We start from the raw sequence: 26,185 nt of genomic DNA, 5'->3' as shown, positions 1-26,185 counted from the left end.
CCTTTTGGGGAGAGTGACGTCTCCACATATTATCACATTAATAACAACATCCTAAGTACACAATCAGTAGTGAGGGTTTTGGTCACCCAAGTTGATATCAACCTGACTTTTCACCGTCACGTTGCTTACGTTATACGGAAAGCCTTCTACATGGTCCACCTCATAAGTAAGGGTATCTCATCCAGGAACAAGGAAGTCATAACACCCCTGCATTCTTCCATTTTAAGGACAATTACTGAGTACACTGCCCCTATTAGCATGTACCTCACAAAGAACATGCAGCAGCTGGAGATTCCTCACCAGGAAATTCCATAAGGTTCATAAGTTAGTACTAGGCTAATTGCCATTGCGAGCCTAGCCAATTATCCCTTGTGAGATTCAAACCTTGCACCTTGTGTTTGTAAGGCAAACACCTTAACCATTACGCCAGGGCCTCAAACATCTACCACACACAGATAGGCTAAAACCCCCTATCCCTCTCCTTAGTTTCATACAGACTCCTCAGAGGTGACCTCTGTGTGGCATACAAGGCAATCATAGACGCCATCTTGATGGGACTGCTGCATATCCACATGTCAAGCTCCACTCAAATAACCCACATGCGTGGCCTCAACCTGGTCTGTGACATCAACAAGACTTGTTGGCGTGACAGATTTGTGTCTCAGAGACTACCTCATCTATAGAATAGACTCCCTCTCCACATCAAAAGGAATTCCTTTTTACCCCTTTTTAAGCGCAACTTGGATAACTGGATGGGAAACAGAAAACATACCCCTGGGATTCCACCCGTGTCCCTGCTGGACAGCGGCATTGGGTGCTGATTTGTCTAAACATGGGCTAAACTCTTGGCTAGGCTTATAATGGTCAATAGCCTAGCAACCTTCTATGATCCCATGATCCTGTGATACCCTCCTGATGATTTAAAGATTTTGTTTACTTACATATGGCAATTTTTTTAAAGTAATAAATTAGTTTGTCTGTTAATCGTTACCATACAAGATGACAGCTCACATCATAATCAGAATACCACTTTTCACTTTTGCTAACACATCGTCAATGGGGCAATGCACAAGTTGGAAAGAACTGAAACTTGAGTGTAGAAAACTGAAACACTGACATAGGGGGTGCTACAGTAAACAAAAATGATTATTTTTTGCTGGAAGACAAAGCTAAAACTAGTCTAGATTATCAAATGAATGGCTTTCTTTGGCCTTACTGCCACATTCTGCTTGAGACTTTCATAACAACAGTATCCACAGCTATTAATATGTGCCATTATTTCTGTAAACCACTAGCATTTAATGTTTTCTGCCATAATATGATTTACCCATCAACTCTGAATATATTTATTTAGCCACTTGCCATATTTTAAATAAATTAACATTTCAGATTTTAAAACTACTGTGTTGAAAATCTTAACCATTTGTACAGGCATGAAAAAAAAGACAAACTGAATGCTGCCAGGGTGTGAGACAACTATATAAGTAAACATAATCCATTTCATATTTCATATTTCAGATGGGAAGCAAGGCGCATTCCTACCTTGAGACTCCTGAGCTGCATCCTTGATCAGATTTTCTAAGTCGTTGGCTCGTTTGTTTGCCCTGTCAACATCCTTGCTGGTCTGTTCACCATCTGCAGACACTTTGTTAGCCTATAATTTAACATAAACATACAAAAACATAATATAATAAAAATAAACATAAATACTAGTACATATGGGAAAAAACAGGAAAAAAGCTCATGGTATATCTCACATGTTCAGTAAGACTGCTTATATATATCTACATCTGTATCTGTATCTATATATTATCTATCTATCTAACTATATATATATATATATATATATATATATATATATATATATATATATATATAGGTTTTCTTCTGTTTATTGAAAAATCACCTTTTCGAAAAACAGAAAGCTGAACCCACTTTAGCAAAAGTGCACTTAAAAAAAGCAAACTTTTGTGAACATCAATTTACCAAATCAGAAAAAAAAAAACACACAAAAAACACATTTTTGCAGGGGGGCAAGCCCCCCTGCACCCCCCACCCCCTCTACTTATATACTAACTCTGAAATCGCACTCCAGTAGGTAAAAGGATATATTTCCTTATTCCCACTGTACCATGCTTTGGTGAATTGGTGTTCGTGAAAGTGAAGTTTTGTTCATAGGTTCATAGGTTCATAGGTTCATACTAGGCTATCTGCCCGAGGGCATTTACAAGCCTAGCCCATAGTTTTGTGGCTTACGCCATCCCTTTAGTATGGGGAACTATACCCATTATTTTGCTGTGCCTCTGTCTAGCAGTGACACTGAGGTAATCCCTGGGGTATATCTGCGATCTCCCATCCATTGGTCGAGATTTCTCTTGAACAAGGCCAGCGAGGTGCTCTGCCTCACATATACCGGGATTTTGTTCCACAGCATAGGGAGTCTTTGGGTGATGAATCTATCCCTCCAGCACGTCCTATTAATAGCCGTGTCGAGGTTTAAGACTCCCGCCCTTGTGGCTCTGATGGATCTAGATTTTTTGAGGTGAAGCATATTCATCAAATCTGGGTTTGACATGGCCTTGTATGTCAGGCAAAGGTCACCTCTGAGCAAGCGTGGCGACTGAATAGAGCTGGAGTTCTTTCAGTCGGGCAGCATAGGACAGATTTTTGAGACCCTTTATCCTTTTGGTGAGGAACTTTTGTGGCCTCTCCAGCTGCTGCAAGTGTCGGGTCAGATACATTCCGAATGGGGCATTGTACTCAATCATTGGTCTGATGAGTGATGAGTATAGGGAGACTATGACCTCCCTTGATCTAGATGTGAATCCCTTCATGATAAGGTGGGCAATGTAGAAGGTCTTCCTAACTACTTTAGCTACATGGGTGTCGAATGACAGGCTACTGTCAACCTGGGTCCCCAGGTCCCTGATAACTTCTTCTGTGCTCAATGGGTTGCCACCTATATGGTAGCTAGGGGTAACCTTGTTTTTCCCGAAGGGTATGACTATGCATTTTTTGGCATTTAACTTTAGGCCATGGCTCTGGCACCAGTTATCCGTTTCTGTGAGACCCTTCTGAAGGATATCTGTGTCAGATGTGTTTTCGACTATGGCGCCCAGTTCAAGTGCACTTTCGCTAAAGTGGGTTCGCCTTTCTGTTTTTCGAAAAAGTGATTTTTCGATAAGCAGAAGTAGACTCATATATATATATATATATATATATATATATATATATATATATACACACACACACACACACACACACACACACACATATATATATATATATATATATATATATATATATATATATATATATGTTTCTTAGGGTTTTATTTTTATTTAGTTTTAAAATAGGTCCCCTATATCGTAATGTTCTTTCAAATGTAAGGCTAAATCATCCCTCAGTTCCTCATCTAGTGTAGCTCTAAAAGCTAAACACAGTTTGCTTCTAACTGTTCTGTAAAATATATATTTGTTTCAGTCTATTTTCATATAAGTTCTCAGCACACCTTATTCTTTTACTAAAATATCTTTGAACTAACTCAAATGATGCAATATGAGTGAGTAAGAAGGAACAAAAGATTAAATTAAACTTAATGATGGGCCTTATTGTAGCATTAACAATCACTTTTAGATCTTTGGTATCAACTGTACCACAAGTGTCAATATGGATGACTAGGTGTCATATGAAGGTCATGAATAAATGTTCCTATTTCTAGCTTCAGAATATGTCTGGGATCTAGCACTTTATACATAAAGAGAATCCTTCAGTAGTTTTCAAGCTCTGATGTTATCTCACCAAGAGTACTGCAATGCATTTTACCTGAGACATGCTGACACTGAAATCAGCTGTATGCAGCTAGTGTAGTTTTCTACAGTTTACTCCCTATTTGTCATGTTATCAATTATATTACAGTCATGTTTTACACAGTTTACAATGGCTTTCAGTCTATTCAAATGACATCTTTGAACAGGGGTTTGGCATAATGGTTAAGCTCTTTGTCATACAGGCACAAAGTGCAGTGTTTGATTCTGATCTCAGGTTATTGGCAAGGCTTAAAATTTTCATTCAGGGCAGTTAGCCCTGTCTTCACCTATGAACATAAAAATGGGTTTTTGTTAAAAGCCCAAAATGACAAATGCTCAAGTCTATGTACATCGACACATAAAGGTCAATGTACATAACCAGCGAAACATGAAAAACGAGAAATTTGAAACACCGAACGAGTTCCGTCATCAGAACGCGCCACACAGGTAAGTATAAAATTACACTAAATAATTGCTTTAACACATTATTTGCAGGGGGGCAAGACCCCCCCTGCACCACCCACACCCCCCTACCTTAATATTACCAACTCTGAGACCGTACTACAAAGGGAAAAAGGATATATTTCCTTATCCCCACCATCGTGCTGCTGACAAAACCACCACCATAACAGATACAAGCATACAAAATCTGAAGATAATGCTACTCAATGCTAGAAGTCTAAACCTCAAAATGCACTCTCTCGAGGCACTCCTAAAAATGGAGAACATCAATATCTGTGCAGTAACTGAGACCTGGTTCAAGGCTCCACAGAGCACCCCTGCAATACCAGGCTACAATTCTTACCACACTTTTCGGCCACAGAACCAGGACCAAAACACTAAAGGTGGAGGAGAGTCCATATTCACCAAGGATATTCACACCTCCAGGCTAGTTGCCCAACACAATGCATCTGAAATTCTCCAGGTGCAACTAACACTAGGTAAGACTGCAATCCAAATTGTAGCTTGCTACAGATCCCCCACCATGCCCCAAGATTCTCACTACACCTTTCTAAACATACTGGAAAATATTAAGATGCAACCAAACACCTTAATACTGGGTGATTTCAACTACCCTGCCATTAATTGGGAAAACTACTTGGGTACCAACTCCTTTTCTCAACAGTTCTTGGAATTCAAAAATTCCAACGCCCTGGGTCAACTTATCCATTGTCCCACCAGGGGCTCCAATATCCTAGACCTGGTCATAACCAACATGAGAGATAGATGTTCCACACCAGTGGTCACCCCCTCATTGGTCAGGTCTGACCATAAGCAAATCACCTTTGACATCCACATCCCTCTCCCACCACCCACTAAGGAAACCTCCTTAAAAAACTTCTCCAAAGCCATCTTCATGCTACTGAAGTCAGAAGTGACAAACTTCACAACACCCACGCAGACGGGATCTGGAAGTTCAACTGCAGAATCCTACACTAAGGCACTGTACGAGCACATCCACTCATGCATAAATCGTGCCATCCCAAATAGAACCAAGATGCTCTTCTCCAAAAAAAGAAAGCCAATCTGGTGGTCCCCTGCTACAAACAAACTGTACAACAGAAGGAGGAAACTGTTGCAGAAAAGAGGAAAATCCCAGGATGCAAAAAACTCCCTCACCAGCCTCAGTAAGAAGCTGAGATCCCTCATAAAATCCTCAAAAGCTAGTTACAAAAATAAAATTGCCAAAGATTCCAAAGACAACCACAAGGCATTCTATAGTTATGTCAAGAATCTAACAAAGAGCAAAGAACCAAACCAGGAAGTAAGTGCACACACAGCCAGGAAATGGAACAGCTCCTTGTAAGTTCACCAAAGCAGATTCAGTAAATCCAGGTAGGCACCAAACGAATTCAAATAATTCCTTTATTCAGAACCACAGAATGATAACACAAGCGCTTTCGCTCAGAGGAATTCTGAGCTTTATCAAGTGACACCATGCTGTTAAATCAGGTGTCTTATATACCTTGAAAATCCTAGATTAATTAGAAAGCACTGCCAATTAACAATTTAAAGAGACTATGCGCTTTTCCACATGCTTAAAAATTCCATTAAAACAAAATGTATAAAAAAGTAGTGATAGAGTATGCTTAAAATAATGCATTAATGCATCTGTTACTACTAAAAATGTTGATAACATAAAAATAAACAAAACATTATACACTATTTCCCTAATGTTTAACTTTATAATAAAACTTGCTGTGTGCAAAAATCTGCACTTCTTTTGAAAATTGAAATAAGATGGAATGACTTGACATACCAACTGTTGTTCGTGTAATTGTAATATAAGGCTAATGCCTAATGTGGGTATGACAATATTTTCTTTTCTTGGCCTTGTTGACAGACCTGCTGGAAAAAGAGAACACTATATCTTAAGTAAACTAAACTGTGCTATACAATAGGTCATTCCTTAACATAGACCTTGTGTAGTGTAACATTAAGTAAAAAACATGTCCATGTGTTGGGTGCTTGTCATAAATAATTGTATGGGGAATATCAAACTAAAGTCTTGCCCTTCTTAGTTTCAATAGTGGCTTGATACTGATCAAACCATTAAGCCCAGGGGGTCTCCCAGCACCTAACTTTAATTGCCAGAGGAGTTCTCGGTATTCTAAAGTTGATTCCCAGTCACCCCCCCTGGCATCAGGCTCAACTTGTTCCAGTACCATGAATTTCAGTTTTATGTTTGGACAGGTCAGGGAGTGTTTATAAAAAGCGTTGGTTTCCTTCTTTTTGTTTATATCATAAAAATGCTCATATATCCGCTATGGAATTCCCTTCCGTTTTCCTACATAGAAACTGTTGCATGTGGTGCAGAAGCCCAGATAAACCACTCCCTTGCTACCACATGTGAAATGGCCTGCTGGGTAGATTTTAAACCTTCTGGATGGAATGGTGATACTTTTTTCTTCCAAGATGGCATGGCATTGGCTACATGCCCCACATTTAAACGTACCCTTTCTTGCTGGGTTGATTTTCCTTGTAATGTTCTGCTTTTTTTCGAATATTTCCTTAAGATTGGTACCCCTTCTCCTTACAAATGAAGGTTGGTCAGGCAATAGCCCCCTGGACTCTTCAAAGAGGGCAAGTACAGGCCAATATTTTCTTATAGATTCCTCCATTTCCCTTGAATGCAAGGAATAGGTGTAGATAAAACTGTTCTTAAATTCATTGGTGATAACGGGAACGGAACTAGCTGGTGTGCCCGTTCCCTTACCCAGAAGGGGTGGGTAGACAGTTCCTCTTTTAGAGTTTACCTCCCCGACCAGGCTTTCAAAGAGGTCCAAAGGATAGCCCCTTTCTAGGAACAGGCCTTCCAAAAACTCGACTTCTGCCATGTAGTCATCATGTCCACTGCAAATCCTACTTGCCCTGATGAGTTTGACAATGCCTTTTTTCTGGAAAAAAGGATGTGCACTCTCAAAGTGCAGGACATATATTGTCATACCCACATTAGGCATTAGCCTTATATTACAATTACACGAACAACAGTTGGTATGTCAAGTCATTCCATCTTATTTCAATTTTCAAAAGAAGTGCAGATTTTTGCACACAGCAAGTTTTATTATAAAGTTAAACATTAGGGAAATAGTGTATAATGTTTTGTTTATTTTTATGTTGTCAACATTTTTAGTAGTAACAGATGCATTAATGCATTATTTTAAGCATACTCTATCACTACTTTTTTATACATTTTGTTTTAATGGAATTTTTAAGCATGTGGAAAAGAGCATAGTCTCTTTAAATTGTTAATTGGCAGTGCTTTCTAATTAATCTAGGATTTTCAAGGTATATAAGACACCTGATTTAACAGCATGGTGTCACTTGATAAAGCTCAGAATTTCTCTGAGCGAAAGCGCTTGTGTGTTATCATTCTGTGGTTCTGAATAAAGGAATTATTTGAATTCATTTGGTGCCTACCTGGATTTACTGAATCTGCTTTGGTGAACTTACAAGGAGCTGTTCCATGTCAAGAATCTAAATGGCAATGCTCAGATCTGCTCTGAGCTACAACAGAATGGCATTAAATATACTGATCCCAAGGATATTGCCAGTGTCCTGGCAGATCGATTGATTGCCAACTTCACCGCCTAAAGGGCCCATCTCAATACCAAAATATTGCCAAATTCCAATAATCACAGCCAGAGAGGTAGAAACCACACTCTCCAAAGCTAAGAATACAGCATCCATGGGACCAGATGACATCCCAGGCTGTGTACTACATGAACTATAAAATGAGCTGGCACCTCACCTAAGTGTCATGTTTAATCATAGCCTCACCTCAGGCTTCATGCCCACTGAGTGGCGCACAGCTACAGTTATCCCACTCCACAAGGGAGGATCCGCCTTGGATCCTGGGAACTACCATCCCATCAGTCTGACAAGCCTGAACTGCAAGGGCATGGAACGCATTATCATGGAATTTATAAACAAAGACATTGGCAACCTTCAAACACTGGACCCTATCCAGTTTCGGTTTGTGAAGGGCCAATCTTGTCTCCTGAATCTGATTGACTTCTTTGAATCAGTCTCCAGAGCTGTGGACGAGGGTAAGGTGGTCCACACAGCCTTTCTGGACCTCGCCAAGGCCTTCAACACCATCCCCCACTCTGGAATCATAGATAAACTTACTAAGCTGAGACTAAATCCCTACGTCACTCAAAGGGTTGCCAACTGGCTTACTGACAGAACCCAGACTGTAATAGTAGCCGACTCCAAATCCAGCTCCAGACAAGTGACAAGTGGAGTACCTCAGGGTTCAGTCCTGGGACCACTCTTGTTTGACATCTACTTCTCTGAAGTACAGGCCAACACTAAGGGACTCTGGCTAACAAAGTTTGCAGATGACTGCAAACTGGGAGCCATTATTGAATCCCCAAATGATGTGGATATTCTACAAAAGGGCCTTACAGAAACAGATGCCTGGTGCCAGAGCCATGGGCTCAAGCTTAATGCCAAGAAATGTATAGTTATCCACTTTGGAAAAAAACATGAACCCATGAATTACCACATAGGTAGCAGGATGCTAAACATCGAAACTGTGATGAGAGACTTAGGGACACAGGTGGACAGTGGTCTCACTTTTGACAACCACATCGCCACAACAGTCAGGAAATCCTTCTATGTGGCACACCTCCTCACTAAGGGCTTTTCATCCAGAAAAAAGGAGGTCATCTTCCCACTGTACTTATCCCTCAATAGGCCCATTATAGAGTATAATGCCCCATTTGGTATGTACCTCACAAGACATCTGCAACAGCTGGAAAGGCCACAGAAATACATCACTAAAAGAATCACAGGCCTAAAGCAGATGCCATATGCTGACCGTCTAAAAAAACTCCAGCTATACTCTGTGGTATATCTTCTACTCAGAGGCGATCTCTGCTTAACATTCAAGGCCATGTCAAACCCTGAGCTGTTGGACATGCTCCACTTAAAGAAATCCCAATCCCTCTGAGCCACACGCTCCAGGGATCTAAACCTTGTCATCATAATGAACAAAACATGCTGGAGGGATAGGTTCTTGACCCAGAGACTCCCCATACTCCCCATACTCTGGAATAGACTGCCCATACATGTCAATCACCTCATTGGCTCATTGGCCCTCTTCAAAAGGAACCTTGATGATTGGATGGGAGATAGGAAATTCACCCTGGGGATCATGTCAGTCGCCCTGCTAGACAGGGGGCCCAGAGAAGTAAATATTGTGGGAAGAAATATCCAGGGAATTGTTATGGCTAGGCTTGCATAGGCCCTAGGGCTAGTACCAACCTATGAACCTATGAACCTGTGAACCAGGAAACACGTTCGGTGTTTCAAATTTTGCTGTTTTCGTGTTTCGCTGTTTATGTACATCGACCTTTATATGTCAGTGTACATAGACTTGAGCCTTTGTCGTTTCGGGCTTTTAATATACACCACATAAAAACCTGGTACAGGTTTACTTGTTCATACAAAGCATGGGTCCCATGTACATGAGATTGCGTACATTTCCACACTATGATCTGAAGGTGCTATTCTCTATGTTCTGGGGGTTGTTAATGATTCTCCAGGTGCTCTTGGAAGTATTTGGTTGCAAGTCTTTTGCCATTTGCCATACCTGTAAAGACTGCTATTAATGTAAATGCAACACTGCTCCGTGTTAGCCTGCTTCCAAAGAATTCTGTTTGAGTTGGCATTCAGTGATGACATTATAGACTAGTCTTATTATTTATTTTAATGAACACAAATAATATTCTATGCTTTTTTTTTTTTTTTTACAAAAAGATTGGGCCAAATTTAAAATAGTTACCACAAGGTTATCATTAAATTCAAGGCAAGTTTTCATCTGAAGTAGGTGACACAAATAACATGATAGGCATCAATTTAAATGACAGCACAAATAATAATCATTATAAAAATTATAATTAATAATCTACTTCAGATAAAACATATGTAATGTGCAATAATATATATTTTCACTTTAAGCAATATGAACCTTGCCTTAACATGAATTCAAGTGAGAATCATGCAGCCACGTTTCATCTGGGATGCATATTTTCATCACAGGAAAAAATGACATTTAGGTAATCACTGATGAGAACATTTATGAAACCAAGGTCTATTTTTTTCTCTGGATTTTTGGCTGGAAGAAACACATTATTTTGCCTGTTGGTCTGCTGTAGGATTTGTTTCATGCTTGGGTATATTTTCTACAGTGTGCTCCCTCTAGCATATGTGCACTCATTGGGGAAGTGGTTCTGTATTCAGGAGTGCTGTTGTCCATTTGTATCATGCATCCACTTAAAGTATTTTATTGGACAGTACATGGACTTTGGATCATGCACTTGCAGTGACCAAGCAGATGAAGCTGGTTAATTTCCTGACTAGGTTATCACTAGATAAAGATGACACTCACTTGTTTCCAGTCCCTAAATGGACTACGCTATAAATACTTTAACTACCAATAATGCAGTTCACTTGAATGTGGGATGTACTGTTGAAAAGCCTTTTTCCATCATAACTAACTTTTCCCAAAAATGACAGCTATGGCTATGCACTTTTAAATGCTTAAAGCCCACCTTGATCAAGAGATAGTCTTGAGGGGTCTACTAGTATACCTGGATTAAGGGATAGGTACTGATAATCCTGTCTTTATGAAGAAAGAAATGCTATTCAAAGCTTAGCCTCTAAGAGGTTTCTGAATGTCTAGCTGATTTTTATAAACTGGAAGTTTGGATAAAATGGTTCTACAGCTGTGGAACATGTGCAGAATTTGACAGATGAACCTTCATTTAACACTCCCAGGATATCAATATGGTGCATTTATTAACTAAAGTAATTGAAACTAGGAAGATTAATCAAATTAAGAGAGATGTCCATGAGAATAAGAACAATACTGTTTATTCTTGAAAGAAACATAAAAAGTTAGGTTTCTAAGAAATAATGATACCAAGACAGACAGCACTTTAAAGCATTACAGAAATAAAAGTTAATGAGGTTGGGCAAATCAAAAATGTACACTACCTAAAATTTTAAACACTTTTTTCAGATAAAGATGGAATGTTAAGCTTAGTAGTGCTAGACATTAATAAGAAATGCTTCACACTGGTAAACTCAAATTGGATTTCTTGTCTAGAAACTAAATATGTAAAGAAATACTTGGATCTCATTACCTTACATGCAAAGGGAGAAATGATTCTAGTGGGAGATTTCAATTGCTTGTTATCAGATGATGACACACCTCTAAAAACAGTAAGGTTAAACTAACTACACAAGCTAAAAAGGTAAATACTTTTATAGCCTCAATGAATTTTAGAGACATACATAATTTAAGAGTTCAAAGTTCACTTCAGTACACCCGTTATTTTTTCCGATTCGGCACACAAACTAATATTGATAAGATTTTTGTGTCTAACACTCTTTACTCTAAAATAAGTGATGTTACAATACAGTTATGTCCACTCTCTGACCACAATGCCTTTTTGTTCAGCTTGACAGTGAAAAAAGACGATATGATAATTTTTCAAAGAATCCCAGCCTATGTTAGTACGTTAAAAGGTTTTAAGGACTGGTTATTAAAATAAATAAATGCATTTATGGAAAACAACAATAATGGTGAAGTAACAGATATCATACTCTGGGATGCATTAAAAGTTCACATCTTAGTGGAGTTAAAGCTTGGTATTTTCAAAGGAGAAAGGAATGGGATAAGGAACTTTCTGATTTACAAGCCAAAATAGTTAAGTTGAAATTAATTTAAAATCAAATGATAAAGCAGTACTTACCGAAATTTCTAAGCTAAACCACAAATATTTAGAAATATTGAATCATAAGGTTGCTATAAGCTTAGAAAAGATTAAACTACAGTCCTATTCAGTAAACCCCAGACATTTACATAAACTAGGTATCAGATCCAAACAAATTAGTAAACAAAATCACATTAATGAAATTAAATACAAGAATAATAACACAGTAAAAAGAACAACTGATTTAGGAGGTATATTCGAAGCCTTTAAAAACCATTACCGGTCAATCAATGACATGCAATCACCACTAGATTCAGCCGATATAATAGATACATTTCTACAAGAAAATATCAAGACTAAACTATCAAAACAACAAAATAGTACCCTAAATAAACAAATAAGTTTAACAGAAGTGAAAGAACACGTTAAAAATCTGAAGGATTTTATCCAGGGTTAGATGGGATAATCCCTGCAATAACCTTAGCAGAAGTGAAAGAGCACACAATAGAGTTATTATTAAACACATTCTCCATGGTTAAACAAGATTTAATTTCCACCCCTCGTGGAAATACTCAATAATTTCTCAATGAAAAAGGTAAGGACCCTCAGCTGTGTGTATCCTATAGACCCATATCACTGTTAAATACCGATTATAAAATGTTCATGTCTATCCTGGCCAAAAGACTAAAGTATGTACTACCCAATCTAATACACTTTGATCAAACTAGCTTTATCTTACATAGAAAAGTGCACAACAATATTATTAAGCTACTATCTCTAATAAATATTGCAAACAAAACCAAGAAACAATTAACTATTATTAGTCTGGATATTGATAAGGCATTTGATTCCCTTAGTTAGTCATACTTACAAAAAAATCTTTAAAGAATTTAACTTTACCTCAAATTTCACTAAACTGATATTAAATATTTATAATGATTCTAAAGCATTTGTTAAAATTGGTTCATGTCTATCATCCCCAGTAAAAATTCATAAGGGAACTAGACAAGGTTGCCCTCTATCCCCATTATTTTTCACTTTATCAGTGGAACATTTTGCTTCATTTATTAGAAATAACCCAAATATCAAAGGATTTCAAGTTAATGAGGGATACTGTCCAAAAATTCAGCTTTTTGTTGACAATATTCTACTAACATCCAGTGATATAGAAGGCTCTTTACAACATATCATGAATGCCATAACTCTATTTGGAAAAATCTCAGAGCTCAGTTTTAATCAAAATAAAACCAAAACACTTTTAATCAATAAGAAAATAATTTGCAAAAATACAATACATTCAACTGGGAAAATGATAAGATAAATTATCTAGGAATAAGTATTAAGAATAAGTGGAATAAGACTATTAAATTTAACTTCACTAAACTGGTAGCTATAATCAGTGACTTGACTAAAAAGTGAAACAAAATGTTTTTCACCATGGAAGACAGACAATTAATAAAAATGATTATTTTGCCCAAGATTTTATTTTACATACTAAGATTGATTTTACCTCCTCCTAAGAAATTCCTTAAACAAATAGATTTCCTATTACTAACTTTTCTACGGTTCCCAAAGAAATCAAGTATAGCCTATAAATGGCATGTTACAGCCTGGGACAGTAATGGGGATTGGCTTTCCCAACATAGAATTATATTCCAAATCTGTTATTATTAACGTAATACTACACTAGATTTCATCCATATACACCTCTAGCTGGAAATAACTACATGAAATACATACATCTTCCTCTGAGAACTCACAAACCCAGTTTAGGAAACCTTTGGAATTAACAAAATATTTTGGATACTCCGTGAATATTGCTTATATAATAAGAAATTTAGCCACTTCTCACATGGCATAAACCAAATATTTTATATTTTCAAAAATATAATCGACAACATTTATAGTTTAAGGAACACCTTTTTCATTACATTTCCCATAGCTTATAAATCAGATTGCCTAGATACCTTCATCAATAAGATGTGGAATCTTAAAGAGAATAATTGAAAGTTTTGGCACCAGTTTATAGACAATAAGAACATCCAACCAATGAACTTTCTCATAGCCAGATATAATATCTCTCAAGATAATTGACTCTGTATTCAATCTTTAAGACAGTTTGTTGAAAATAAAGTGTGTCAATAAATCTGGAAAATTATATCATACCAAGATTGATACAACTATTCATATGGTGTAGTTCGATGAACATTGAACATAAATTAAGCATATCACCTGTATATAAAATCCTACGAGAAGACTTGATTACTTTTGACCAAGCTTTTTGGAATTACTCCATAAAGATTAATGGTGAATCTTTATCTAACGATAATAAGAAACAGTTATTAAATTCAACAAAAAACACTTCATCATCTTTATATTGGAGACTATATACCTGGAGATTTATTCATAGAAGCTTTTACACTCCACACAGAATTGACCTTATAACCAAGAGTAATGAAAGCAAATGCTGGATATGTGGTGATATTCTTGAAGCCAACTGGGTTCATATGTTCATCGAATGTAGAACTCTCACACAATAGTGGAGTGATTTTAGACATTTTTGCAAAAGCCCTGTGGTCTGATAACTGTCAAATTACTATCTGTTTGATATTATTCAATGTCCCTACCCCAAGTGTAATTCTTAGACATCACTTACCTGTTCTTTGGTTAATTCTAGCTATTGCTCAAAAAATAATTACATTGAACTGGAAAAATAAGCAAGATGTTATGTTTACTGAGTTTATTTCAACAGCAAAATCTGTATGTAAAAAAGAAATGCAAACTATTTATCAGAGATCATCAAATGTAACACACAAAAGACTAACTTGCCAAAAAATGGAGAGATTGTTAGATAAATATTGATTACCTTTCTTGGATAACACAAATGTTTATCATGGATGTTTGTATGTAGTGTAAATAGTTATTGTTTTATATTGTTTATTTTAATACTTTATGTCCATGTTTATTAAATAGAAGTTATGTTCTTACCATAACGTTCCATGTTAGTTGTCTTCTTCTCGCCTTCTTTCTTGCTGGATGGGTTCGGAGCCGACCTCGGCTCCGACTCGACCACTCTAAAAGCTCAAGAGTTGGATCCACCGGCTCGAGGCTCCCCTTATATCCCACAATGCTAGGCGGTATTACCTCAGATCTCGTTTGTAAGCTAGGCCCAGCCAATAATAAAAACCAGAACTACTGGAAATGGCAGAACCCACCTCTATAAAAAGGAAGGGAAGAAGGTGACCTGAAGCCTGATCAAGGAATATATGCACAGCAGAGCATATACCTATAGCAATAGAGGTGGTAGAAAGAGAGGTCACAATCAAACTCCTCTAGGTCTGTCCAGGCTAGGGGGAAGGAGGGTGGGATGCAAGAAAGAAGGCGAGAAGAAGACAACTAACATGGAACGTTATGGTAAGAACATAACTTCTATATGTTAAGTTGTCTATCTCGCCTTCATTCTTGCTGGATGGGACTGCGTCCCTAGCACCTTGTCCCGGGTGGCCTATCGAACAGACTCTTGAGAACAGTGGAACCAAAGTTAGCTCTATGTCTAGAAGCTAAATCCAACTTATAATGAGAAATGAAAGTGTGAGGAGTAGCCCAAGTAGCTGCTGCACAAATGGTGTCAATAGGCAGCCTGTCTTGGAAGGCTATAGAAGTAGCCAAAGCTCTGGTGGAGTGGGCCTTAGGTTTGTTAGGCAGCTTTTGGTGTCTAATTTCATAAACAAAGGAAATCAGAGATGTTAGCCATCTGGAGAGTGATACCTTCGAAACTGAAAGTCCCTTTCTGCCTTCTGCATAAGAGACAAACAACTGGTCAGTTTTTCTGATCTGTTTGGTCCTATCCAAATAATACCTTAACTGACGATGAACATCTAGCCAATGCAATTTTTGTTCAGACCTGTTAGAAAAGTTAGGAAAAACACAGGGAGGTCAATGCTTTGATTTAGGTTAGACGAGAGGCTACTTTAGGTAAAAAGATGGATTGGTGCGTAAGGCCACCCTGTCTTTATGAAACAATAGATACGGTGGTCGACTGCTGAGTGCATGAAGTTCTGAGACCCTTCTAGCTGAAGTAATGGCTACCAGAAAGAGAGTCTTCCAGGATAGCAATTTCAATGAACAGGAAGCTGCAGGTTCGAAAGGGGAAGAATCAAAGATGTGAGAACTAAATTAAGGTCCCAAGAAGGAGGAGGATTTCTTATAGGAGGTCTGAGAAGAAAAACTCCCTTCAAAAAGCTTTGCAAAGCTTGTGAGACATGATGGCAGAATCTGAAATGCCCACATGAAAATTAGATATAGCTGCCAATTGGACTTTGAGAGTAGAAGGAGATGAACCTGCATGGAAAGAGTTCAGCTAGAAAATCAAGAACTATTTGGATGGGAGCAGTGAAAGGATCTAAGTCCCTTCCTTGAGCCCAATAGGCAAAACGCTTCCATTTACTAAGATAAATCTTTCGAGTGGAAGATTTATGGAAGCTATCAAAATATCTCGAACAGTGTGAGATATTTGAGGAAGCCTGGCTAAGGTTGGAACTGGAGGAACCAAGCAGTGAGGTTCAAAGATGGGAGGGAGCGATGAAACTGACCCGACTGATGGATCAAAAGATCTGGAACTAGGTCCAGATGCCAGGGTTGCTCCAACAGAAATTGATGTAGAAAGGGGAACCAAACCTGTCGAGGCCAGTAAGGAGCAATGAGGATCAATGAGGCCTTCTGAGCGATAGCTTTCTGTATCACTTGAGAGATTAGTGGGAAGGGAGGGAATGCATACAGAAGACCCCGGGGCCAAACTTGGACTAGAGCGTCTCTGCTGGGCTGGCCTGGTAAGGGGAAGAGGGTGAAATAATCTTTGCACTTGCTGTTTTGGGGAGTAGCAAAAAGGTCGCAGCAAGGCTGACCCCACTTGAGAAAAACTTTCTCCAAGATAGAATCTTTCAGAGACCACTCGTGAGGCATGAGGATAGCTCTGCTCAACTTGTCCGCGATAAGATTGGACTTCCCGGGAATGTGCGTTGCTACCAGAAAACGCTGAGAAGAAATCGCCCATTGCCACAGTCTGAGTGCTTCTCGACATAGGGGGTAGGACTTGGTTCCGCCTTGTTTGTTGATATACCACACTACAGACATGTTGTCCGTCTGAATTGCTATCGTTCCCAAGGGAAGAGAGTCTTGAAGGGCTTGCAATGCTAAAAGCACTGCTCTCATCTCTAGAACATTTATATGCAAGTGGCGTTCGATTGGTTGCCATATGCCCTGGACTGTTCTGCCCTGATAATGGCCCCCACCCGATTAGGGAGGCGTCCGTTGTTAGAGTAGCAACCGGAGGGGGAAGGACAAAGGGTCTTCCTAGGAAGAGCTGGGGGGAAGAAATCCACCAAAGAAGATGATTCCTGCATGCTTGCGTAATCACAATGGTATGGGACATCGGAAGTTGCTGGTACAACCACTGTGTTAAGAGCATCCATTGAAGGATTCTCATGTGAAATCTGGCTAAAAGAAGTAGAGGAATAGCAGCCACCATAATCCCCAGTACTTTTAGAACCAATCTGACTTTGACTCTGTTGCTGTGGAATAGAAGGGAGACCAGTTTGTGTATGTCTGCTATTCTTTGGTCTGTAAGTCTTGCAGACATGTTGACTGTATCTAGATTTGCGCCTATGAAGGTAATAACACGACAAGGTGACAAAACAGACTTTTCGCAATTTATTGAGATACCTAACTTTTGAAAAATGCGAAAGGTGTAGTCTCTGGCAATCAGAAGAAGATGCTTGGTAGGGGCTGTGAGGAGCCAGTAGTCTAAGTATGAAAACACCTGGAATCCTTGACGTCTCAGATGAGAAGCTACCACTGCCATGCATTTGGTAAACACCCGGGGGGCAGTGGTGAGTCCAAAGGGCAGGGCTCTGAATTGAAAGTGAATGGTTCCCAGCCTGAAGCGGAGGAATCTCCTGGAGCGTCTGTTCATTTTTATATGATAGTACGCATCCTGAAGGTCTATAGAGCACATCCAGTTTTCCTTTCCCAATAGGGGTAGGATGGATTGTAGCGTGACCATCTGAAATCTTGTTTTCTTGACAGACTTGTTCAAGATACTGATATCCAAAATTGGTCTCCAGTCCCCTGTTTTCTTTGGAACCAAAAAGAACCTGGAGTAGATTCCGGATCCTTGCTGGTCTGCTGGCACTGGCTGAATGTCTCTTTTTGCAAGCAGCTTTGAAATTTCCAATGCTGCTAGATCCCTTTGAGTGGGTGGAACATCTGGATGGGATTTTTTGGATTGGTTTGGAATGCGAAAGAACGGAATGGAATAGCCTTCGGAAATGATGGACTGTACCCACTTGTCTTGAGTTAGGGATCACCAGGCTTCTGGGTACAGTGATAATCTTCCCCCGACTGCCTCCGAAGGTGGACAGTCGGGCAACACCTCAGGGATGCTGGAAGGGCTTATCGGAAAAGGTTTCTTGATTGCCCTGGTTCTGCGGACCCCCCCTGCCTCTAGGGCGACGTCTACCATTATTGTTCCCCCCTCTGCCTCTAGAGGGGAACCGACTCTGTGCGTCAGGCAACGTTCCTTGAGATTGTTTGCGGAACCACATCTTTCCACTTTTCTGGCCTTTGGGGTAAGGTCTAGAAGGAGTAGAAAAACAGACTCCGACGGCAGAAAGAGTTTTGCCATCTGTCTCGCACCTTGTCAAGGTTTCTTTCACTTGAGGACCAAAAAGAGACGATCCATCAAACGGGAATTAGTGAAAGACGCTTTTAAAGGGGTCCGAAAATTGCACAGCCGCATCCAGGCATGCCGCGTAAAGGCCACACCTGTCCCTGCGGCTCTGCTCGCTCCATCAGCCGCATATGAAAGGAGGCGCATGGAGGAGTTAGCTATAGAATTTAGGGTAGCCAGCTGAGTGTTCATCTTATCCTGAAAACCCGCAGCTGTAGGATCCTTTAACATCTCACTCGCTTCCTTGATCAGGTCTCTTTGAAGACGAGTGAAATGACAGAGGTAGTTCAGCGAACGCATAGCAAAGGTCGCTGATGAAAACATCTGCTTCCCGTACCTGTCCATAGACCTAGATTCCTTGTTAGGAGGATGGACAGGCACCGAAGGATCAGCTAGCTCCTTCTTAGTGGCAGCAGCTACCACCATAGCATCCACAGAAACTCCCTTAGTCAGAAATTGCTTATCTGCTGGTGCTGTGATAAACTTTGAAGGTCTCCTGGGGGTAGGGTCCACAGAGTCAGGAGCCGCCCAAGCCTTTTTAGCTACCACCTGCATGAGGGGGTCAAAGGGGGGGGGACACCCAGGAGGTGGAAGGGCGAGAGCCAAACGCCTCAAGATACACAGATTCATCCTCCGAAGGGTTAAGGGTTGGCCAATTTCCCTCTGTTTCAGGATCTCTAGAATGTCTGCAAAGGAGACATCTTCAGAAGGGGAACGGGGAACCCTCGAATCCTCTAAATCTGTGTCAGAGGTGACAGACTCAGGTGAGTCTATGTGCTTCCTCTTACACTTTCTCTTCCTAGGGGCTCCCTGCCAATTCAGGAGAGGCCTCGGAAGAGGATGAGATCCCCACAGGGGATTCTTGAGGAGCTGGCTCTCTGCGGTCTGGGATGAGGGAGTGAGTAGACATAACCTGAGGCACCGAAGAGGGAGGGGCGGACGGAGCCGACTGTGGAGTTGAACCAGGTTCCAACACACTCCGCATGACCTCGAACGCACCTCTGTCAGGCAGAGCCAGAGGTCCCAACTCCGAAAAGCTGAAAACCTCCCTCGGCACCGACAGCGATGGCTCCGAGGCCGATGTCGGAGCCGAACTCACCAGCGCCGAAGCACCGAGAGGGAGAGCGGGGTCGGACAAGGGTCCGATGCCACTCACCCCCTCAGAGCCGACGAGGGAAGTCCAGCGCCGAGATTCTTCCAAGGAAGAAATCGGAGCCGACGACGGAGCCGAAGACAATTGTATCGGCTCTGACGGTATCACAGTCTCGGGTCCGAAACTCCCCGGCTCCGAGCTCAAAGGAGTCAGAGGAGGAATATTCTGAGAAATAGGGTTGAGCATCGACTGATGAGTTGGGCTCTGAAGCATCTGGGCCAGTACCTCGGACTTAAGAAGTCGACTCACTACCCTCTGAAGGTCATGGTCCGAAAGCCTCGAAGACCTAGAGGAGTGCGATCTATGGCTCCGTTCAGACAGCAGGGGAGAAGCTGGAGCCGAATGATCGGAGCCGAGGGACGGTGACCTTGACCTCTTCCTAGAGGTCGGCTCCGAAAGCCTGATCGGAGCCGACTTAGCAATTTCCAAAACCTCGGCTCCGGCCGAAGCCGAGGAACCACAGTGGAAGTTAGAGTCTCATCGGCTCCAGCCGGAGCCGATGCAGGAGTAGACTTAGAAGTCTTAGGTGCCGACTCAGTAACTGGAGCCGAAGACCTAGAAGCCTTAGAGGGTTTGCCCGAAGATGCAGTCGGGGACCCTCAGGCTTTAACAAGCCCCGTAAAATAAGCTTGTTCTTTCTTTCCTGCAGGACTCTAGGGCTGAAGCCATGGCATACAGCACAAGAGTCCTGCAGGTGTAAAGGTCCCAGGCAGTACACACAAGAAGTGTGACCGTCTGTCAGAGACATTTTCTGACAGCACGAGTCACACTTCTTGAAGCCTGAGACCTTCAAATCCTTAGACATGACACAAAACAAGTGCAATCACACTCAACACAAACACACCGATTACACTGTAGAGTAAGTAAAGGTAATTTAAACTAATTTAAACTAACTTAAACTGATTTAAAGATAGTAGTTTAGAAATCTTAAGTCCCTACAGAAAAACACACACTCTGAGGGATAGGAGGGCCCGAAGGCCTAAGGGAAGAACAGATAAGTTCTTGTGGTAAGGAGTTGTAGAAAAACACAGGAAAGGGAATAGAAACCTTTAAAATAAGGGGATACTAACCAAAAAACTAATTTAAAAGGGGTTTACTAAGTTTTTAAACCTATTTGGTACACTAACCTGGAGCCGGTAAAAGCAACACACCTCGATAGCTGTAGCGGCAAATGAGATCTGGGGTAATACTGCCTAGCACTGTGGGATATAAGGGGAGCCTCGAGCCGGTGGATCCAACTCTCGAGCTTTTAGAGTGGCCGAGTCGGAGCCGAGGTCGGCTCCGAACCCATCCAGCAAGAATGAAGGCGAGATAGACAACTTAACATCAAAATTTAACAAAAATGTTTTTGGAAAATGTATTTTATGTACCTCTCAATCTGCAATGGCTTTATCTTCCAACATCAGTATGGAAGCTGAGTCATTAGACTTCACCCCCCCCCCCAGGTCTAAATGCTTTACTGTTCAGTCTACTATACAAGTAACCTCTTTAGAGATTGGTGAGAAGGTAGAAAACTTCAGCAAAAATCAAATATGAAAAATTGCTTTCAGTAAATCATGTAAACGTAACTGATCTTGTGGCTGAAAATTAAAACTTAACTAGTAAATCATTTTCTAATCACATATTGAGTGCACTTAAAGGATTTGAGCTTTGTTTGTAGCTTCTATCTATTTTAGTTTAAAACTGCTCTAGATGTTCAACTTTTTGCTAGATTATTAAATCCACAATCCACATCCTTAGAGCGAGGGAATTATCAAGTAATAACATCACACATGATTGTGTTACTTTAAAATGTTATGACTCTAAATTTCAACCCCCATATCAGCTGTCAGTCTATTTTTGAAAATAGTATTCTTAAAGAGTTACAACAAAATAGTTCCAATACACTGAAGAACTTATTATACAACCTAACATTGGCAGGAAAAACACATTTGAATAATTTGAAAATACAACTAGACATAGTCATTACTAATGCAGATAAACAGGAGTTGTCATTTGGGATGTGAATGATTATACTAAAAACGTTTTTTTACAATTGAATTATCCATTGTTTTATCACCAGTTATATTTTGATTTGATATATTTTAAGCAAGAGATTTATGAATTTCTTAATGTTTCTGGACTTAAGGGTATAATTTCTACTAAACTGAAAAAAATAACTTTGTTGGACACTTGATATCCGCATTGTTATTTGCTACCAAAAATGCATAAAAAAAGTCCTGTCCAGGGCAGACCAATTGTTGCTGGGATGGGTTATATGACAGAACAAAGTTCAGTACTTTTGAAGAAATCTTTCAAACCATTACTTATGCAATGAATGATTTAGATATTGACCAACATGTCTGCCTTTGTACCTTAAGTATAATCTCTTTTTATACTAGTATTCGACAGGTTGGAGGTCTTTTAGCTGTGGAGTACATTTGGAATAAAAAGGTACTTACCATGATGAATTCAACTCTTTTGCTCTTACTTTATTGGATATGGTTCATCATACAAATGTTCTGTATGTTCAGGGTAACTGGATGCTGCATTTGCTGTGACAAACATATATTTTCACAGGTGTTTATTAGGCTAATGACCACCAGGGCAATGCAGCAATTGCCTCATGTACACAGACAATCCTCCCCTCATACCACCTAACACTACAACCTGTGAGAGATGCACGTACATAGCCAAAATGGAAGCAAAGCTCTCTCTACCCAAGATTGTGCTAGACAGTTAAGAGGAGAAGGTTAACACCCACACTACACCTCAAGCAACACATAGCCCTTCTAAACCCACACCACCAACACCCACATATAGCAACACTAAATCCATACATGCAAAGGCCCTTAACTGTAACCTGCCCAAGCAACAAGGACCTCTGAAGCTGAAAGGCAAACAAACACCAATCACAACAAAAGTGTCATATAGTTCACAACACCAGTGTGCCACCCAGCAACAGCCCCTAAGGTAAGACAACGTACCCACACTGTAAAAGTAGCCGACTCCAAATCCCGCTCCAGACAAGTGACAAGTGAGGTACCTCAGGGTTCAGCCCTGGGACCGCTCTTGTTTGGCATCTACTTCTCTGAAGTACAGGCCAACACTAAGGGACTCTGGCTAACAAAGTTTGCAGATGACTGCAAACTATGAGCCATTATTGAATCCCCAAATGATGTGGATACTCTACAAAAGGGCCTTACAGAAACAGATGCTTGGTGCCAGAGCCATGGGCTCAAGCTCAATGTCAAGAAATGTATAGTTATCCCCTCTGGGAAAAAACATGTACCCATGAATTACCATATAGGTGGCAGTACATTAAGCACTGAAAGTGTGATAAGAGACTTAGGAACACAGGTGGACAGTGGTCTCACCTTTGATAACCACATCTCCAAAACAGGCAGAAAATCCTTCTATGTGGCACACTTCATCACTAAGGGCTTTTCATCCAGAAAAAAGGAGGTCATTGTCCCACTGTACTCATCACTCATTAGACCTATTAAAGAATACAACGCCCCATTTGGTATGTACCTCTCAAGACATCTGCAACAACTGGAAGGGCCACAGAAATACCTCACTAAAAGAATCACAGGCCTAAAGCAGATGCTCTACGCTGACTGCCTTAAAAGCTCCAGCTATACTCTGTCACATAAAGTCTACTCAGAGGCGATCTCTGCTTAACATACAAGGCCATGTCAAACCCAGAGCTGTTGGACATGCTACACTTAAAGAAATCCCAATCCCTCAGAGCCACGCACTTCAGGGATCTAAACCTTGTCATCACAATAAACAAAACATGCTGGAGGGATAGGTTCCTAACCCAGAGACTCACCAGACTCTGGAATAGATTACCCATACATGTCAAGCAGAGCACCTCTTTGGCCCTCTTCAAAAGGAACCTTGACGATTGGATGGGAGAAAGGAAATTCATCCCAGGGATCACATCAGTCGCCCTATTAGACAGGGGTCCAGGGAAGTAAATAGTGTGGGAAGAAATAGCCAGGGAATTGTTATGGCTAGGCTTGTATAGGCCCTAGGGCTGATAGCCTAGTACCAGCCTATGAATCTATGAGCCTATAAGGGCCTTTGTAAGCCTAGTCATGCATTCCAAGTCTCTGACAAGTTCTGGTACCCTTGATAAATGTGAACAGGAGCTTGTGAGATGAAACATTTACAAGAAGGGGTCTGGGAGGTGAACTATTTACAGGCTGCCTATGTCCATTAGAGACACAAGTGCCAAACCAGGGATGAATTTTCTGCTCCCCATCCAATTGTCCAAGTTACACTTGAATTGGGCCAGGGAGGAATTCTGCTTCACATGGGTAGGGAGTCCATTCCAGACAAGGGGTGGTCTCTAGGATACATACCTGTCTCTACAGCAAGTCCTATTTATATCATAGGCAAGGTTTAGGTCTATAGAATGGGTCATGTTGGTGCTGTTTGTCTTGCAGATACGCAGGAGATCCATCAGAGTGGGGTCTGACAATGCCTTGTATGCCAGGCATAAACCTCCCGACAAGAACCTGTAGAAGGCGGAATAGAGGAATAGGGCCTTGAGGCATTATACACAGGACATGTTATTTGTGCCCTGTGTTATTTTACAGAGTAATCTTTGTGGATGTACCAATTATTGGATTTGCCTGGTTAGGTACATATGAAAGGGTCAGTATACTCAGTGATAGGACTGCTGAATGATGAATACAGTGGAATGATGAATTTCTTGGACTTAGGAGGCATACATTTCTTTATACATTGCACAACAAAGAATGATTTCTCACTGCTGTAGACACATGATGGTTAAAGGCTAGATTATTGTCTATGTTTACCCTCAGGACCCTGACTATTGGGACAACTCTTAGGGGTGTGTTGTCAGTATGATAGTTACAAGGTGTAGATTACTTCCATAAGGATACTATTATGCATTTCTTGGCACCTACTCCCTACTGTCCCATCTATACTCATTAACTCTTCCATAGACTAAGCTAAAAAGCTTTCCCTTAAAATGTCAATGCACCTTATATGAACTTGTCTATATTCTCTTCCTTTTTTGGTTTTCCTTTCATGTCTTGCCTTCAATACATCTTCAAGATTATCTCTACTAAACATACTGTATGAACAACCATCATAAGTTGCTACCTGCTACACTTTTAATTGTATGTCTAAATATCTTATGCAATCATATGTTATCAGCTATATTTTTGTAATTGAATGCATAAACCACAATGCCCATGTAAATATCTTATGTATAGTACGTTAGCAATTGTTCTGGAGCTTTTCTACCCGGGCCTCCGCTGGAAATTGACAGCTCTGTCCAGTCAGACCTCCTTAGTAAACAAATGTAAAATAAATAAATTTAGTTTTAGTTCATGGCTCTTACACCAGCTGTTTGTCTGTGCCAGCCCCTCCTGGAGAACATTTGTGTTGGTGGCAGATTCAGTGTCAGATCCTAACTTGCAATGACACTGGTCTTGATTTTAGAGACATAAATGCCAAAAAGGAGCAGTCCCAGGACTGATCACTGAGGGACTCCACTTGTAACTTGCCTCTTCATAGAGGTGGACTCCCCAATTATAACTTTCTGAGTGCTGTCTGTGAGCTAGCTGGCTATCCGCTGGGTGGCATTAGGGTTTGTACCCAACCTCTTCAGTTTGTCAACAATGCTCAAGTGGGGTATTGTGTCAAATACCTTGACCAGGTCAAGGTAGGCAGTGTGAACCATTTTGCCCTCATCCATTGCTTTGGTGACCTTCTCAAAGAAGTCCACCAGGTTGAGTAGGCATGACTTGCCCTTTATCAAACCAAATAGGGTTGGGTCCACTGCCCGGAGGTTTTCTATGTTATTACTGATCATTTCCATGATAATTCTTTCCACCATGATAATTATTTCCATGGCTTTGCATATGAGACTAGTGAGACTTATGGGTCTGTAGTTTCCAGGGTCTGTAGATGACCCACATTTGTGCAGAGGGATAACTGTTGTTGTTCTCTATTCATGAGGCACAAAGCCTATTTGAAGGCTACAGTTAAAAAGCAATTCCAAAAGGCCTGACAGGTCATGTTTCAGGCTATTTACAAGGCATTCTGGAATATTGTCTGGGCTATTGATGCAGTGTTCTTGGCCTTAAAGGGAGCATTAAAGACCTGTTCCCTAGTGACAGTACTGGGAGTCATATTCAATGGCATTTCCTGGGGGAAGGCTGGGGAGGAGAGAGGTGTAAAGTTGGAGCTGAATATGTTGGGCAGTAGGTTTGCTATCTCTTCTGGCTCAGTATAGGTGGCTCCATTA

The 26,185-nt window shown here is 40.5% G+C and overlaps 1 protein-coding gene across 13 annotated transcripts in view; it reads right to left on the bottom strand.

The window, feature by feature from the left end:
* The window catches only part of LAMA2 (laminin subunit alpha 2), a 4,753,606-nt gene that overhangs the window by 1,244,291 nt on the left and 3,483,130 nt on the right, over window positions 1-26,185 (bottom strand). For all 13 annotated transcript variants that reach the window (XM_044064325.1, XM_044064371.1, XM_044064344.1 and 10 more), the window contains one exon: window positions 1,543-1,654. In XM_044064325.1, coding sequence (XP_043920260.1) covers window positions 1,543-1,654 — 112 coding nt within the window. The remainder of the gene's footprint in view (window positions 1-1,542; window positions 1,655-26,185) is intronic.

This window comes from Protopterus annectens, chromosome 1.part0 (assembly GCF_019279795.1).
Source record: "Protopterus annectens isolate FY-2018-M chromosome 1.part0, PAN1.0, whole genome shotgun sequence".
In the NCBI taxonomy this organism is placed as follows: domain Eukaryota; kingdom Metazoa; phylum Chordata; order Ceratodontiformes; family Protopteridae; genus Protopterus; species Protopterus annectens.
The sequence above is the reverse complement of the archived record's forward strand: the minus strand, read 5'-3'. Positions and strand labels throughout refer to the sequence as shown.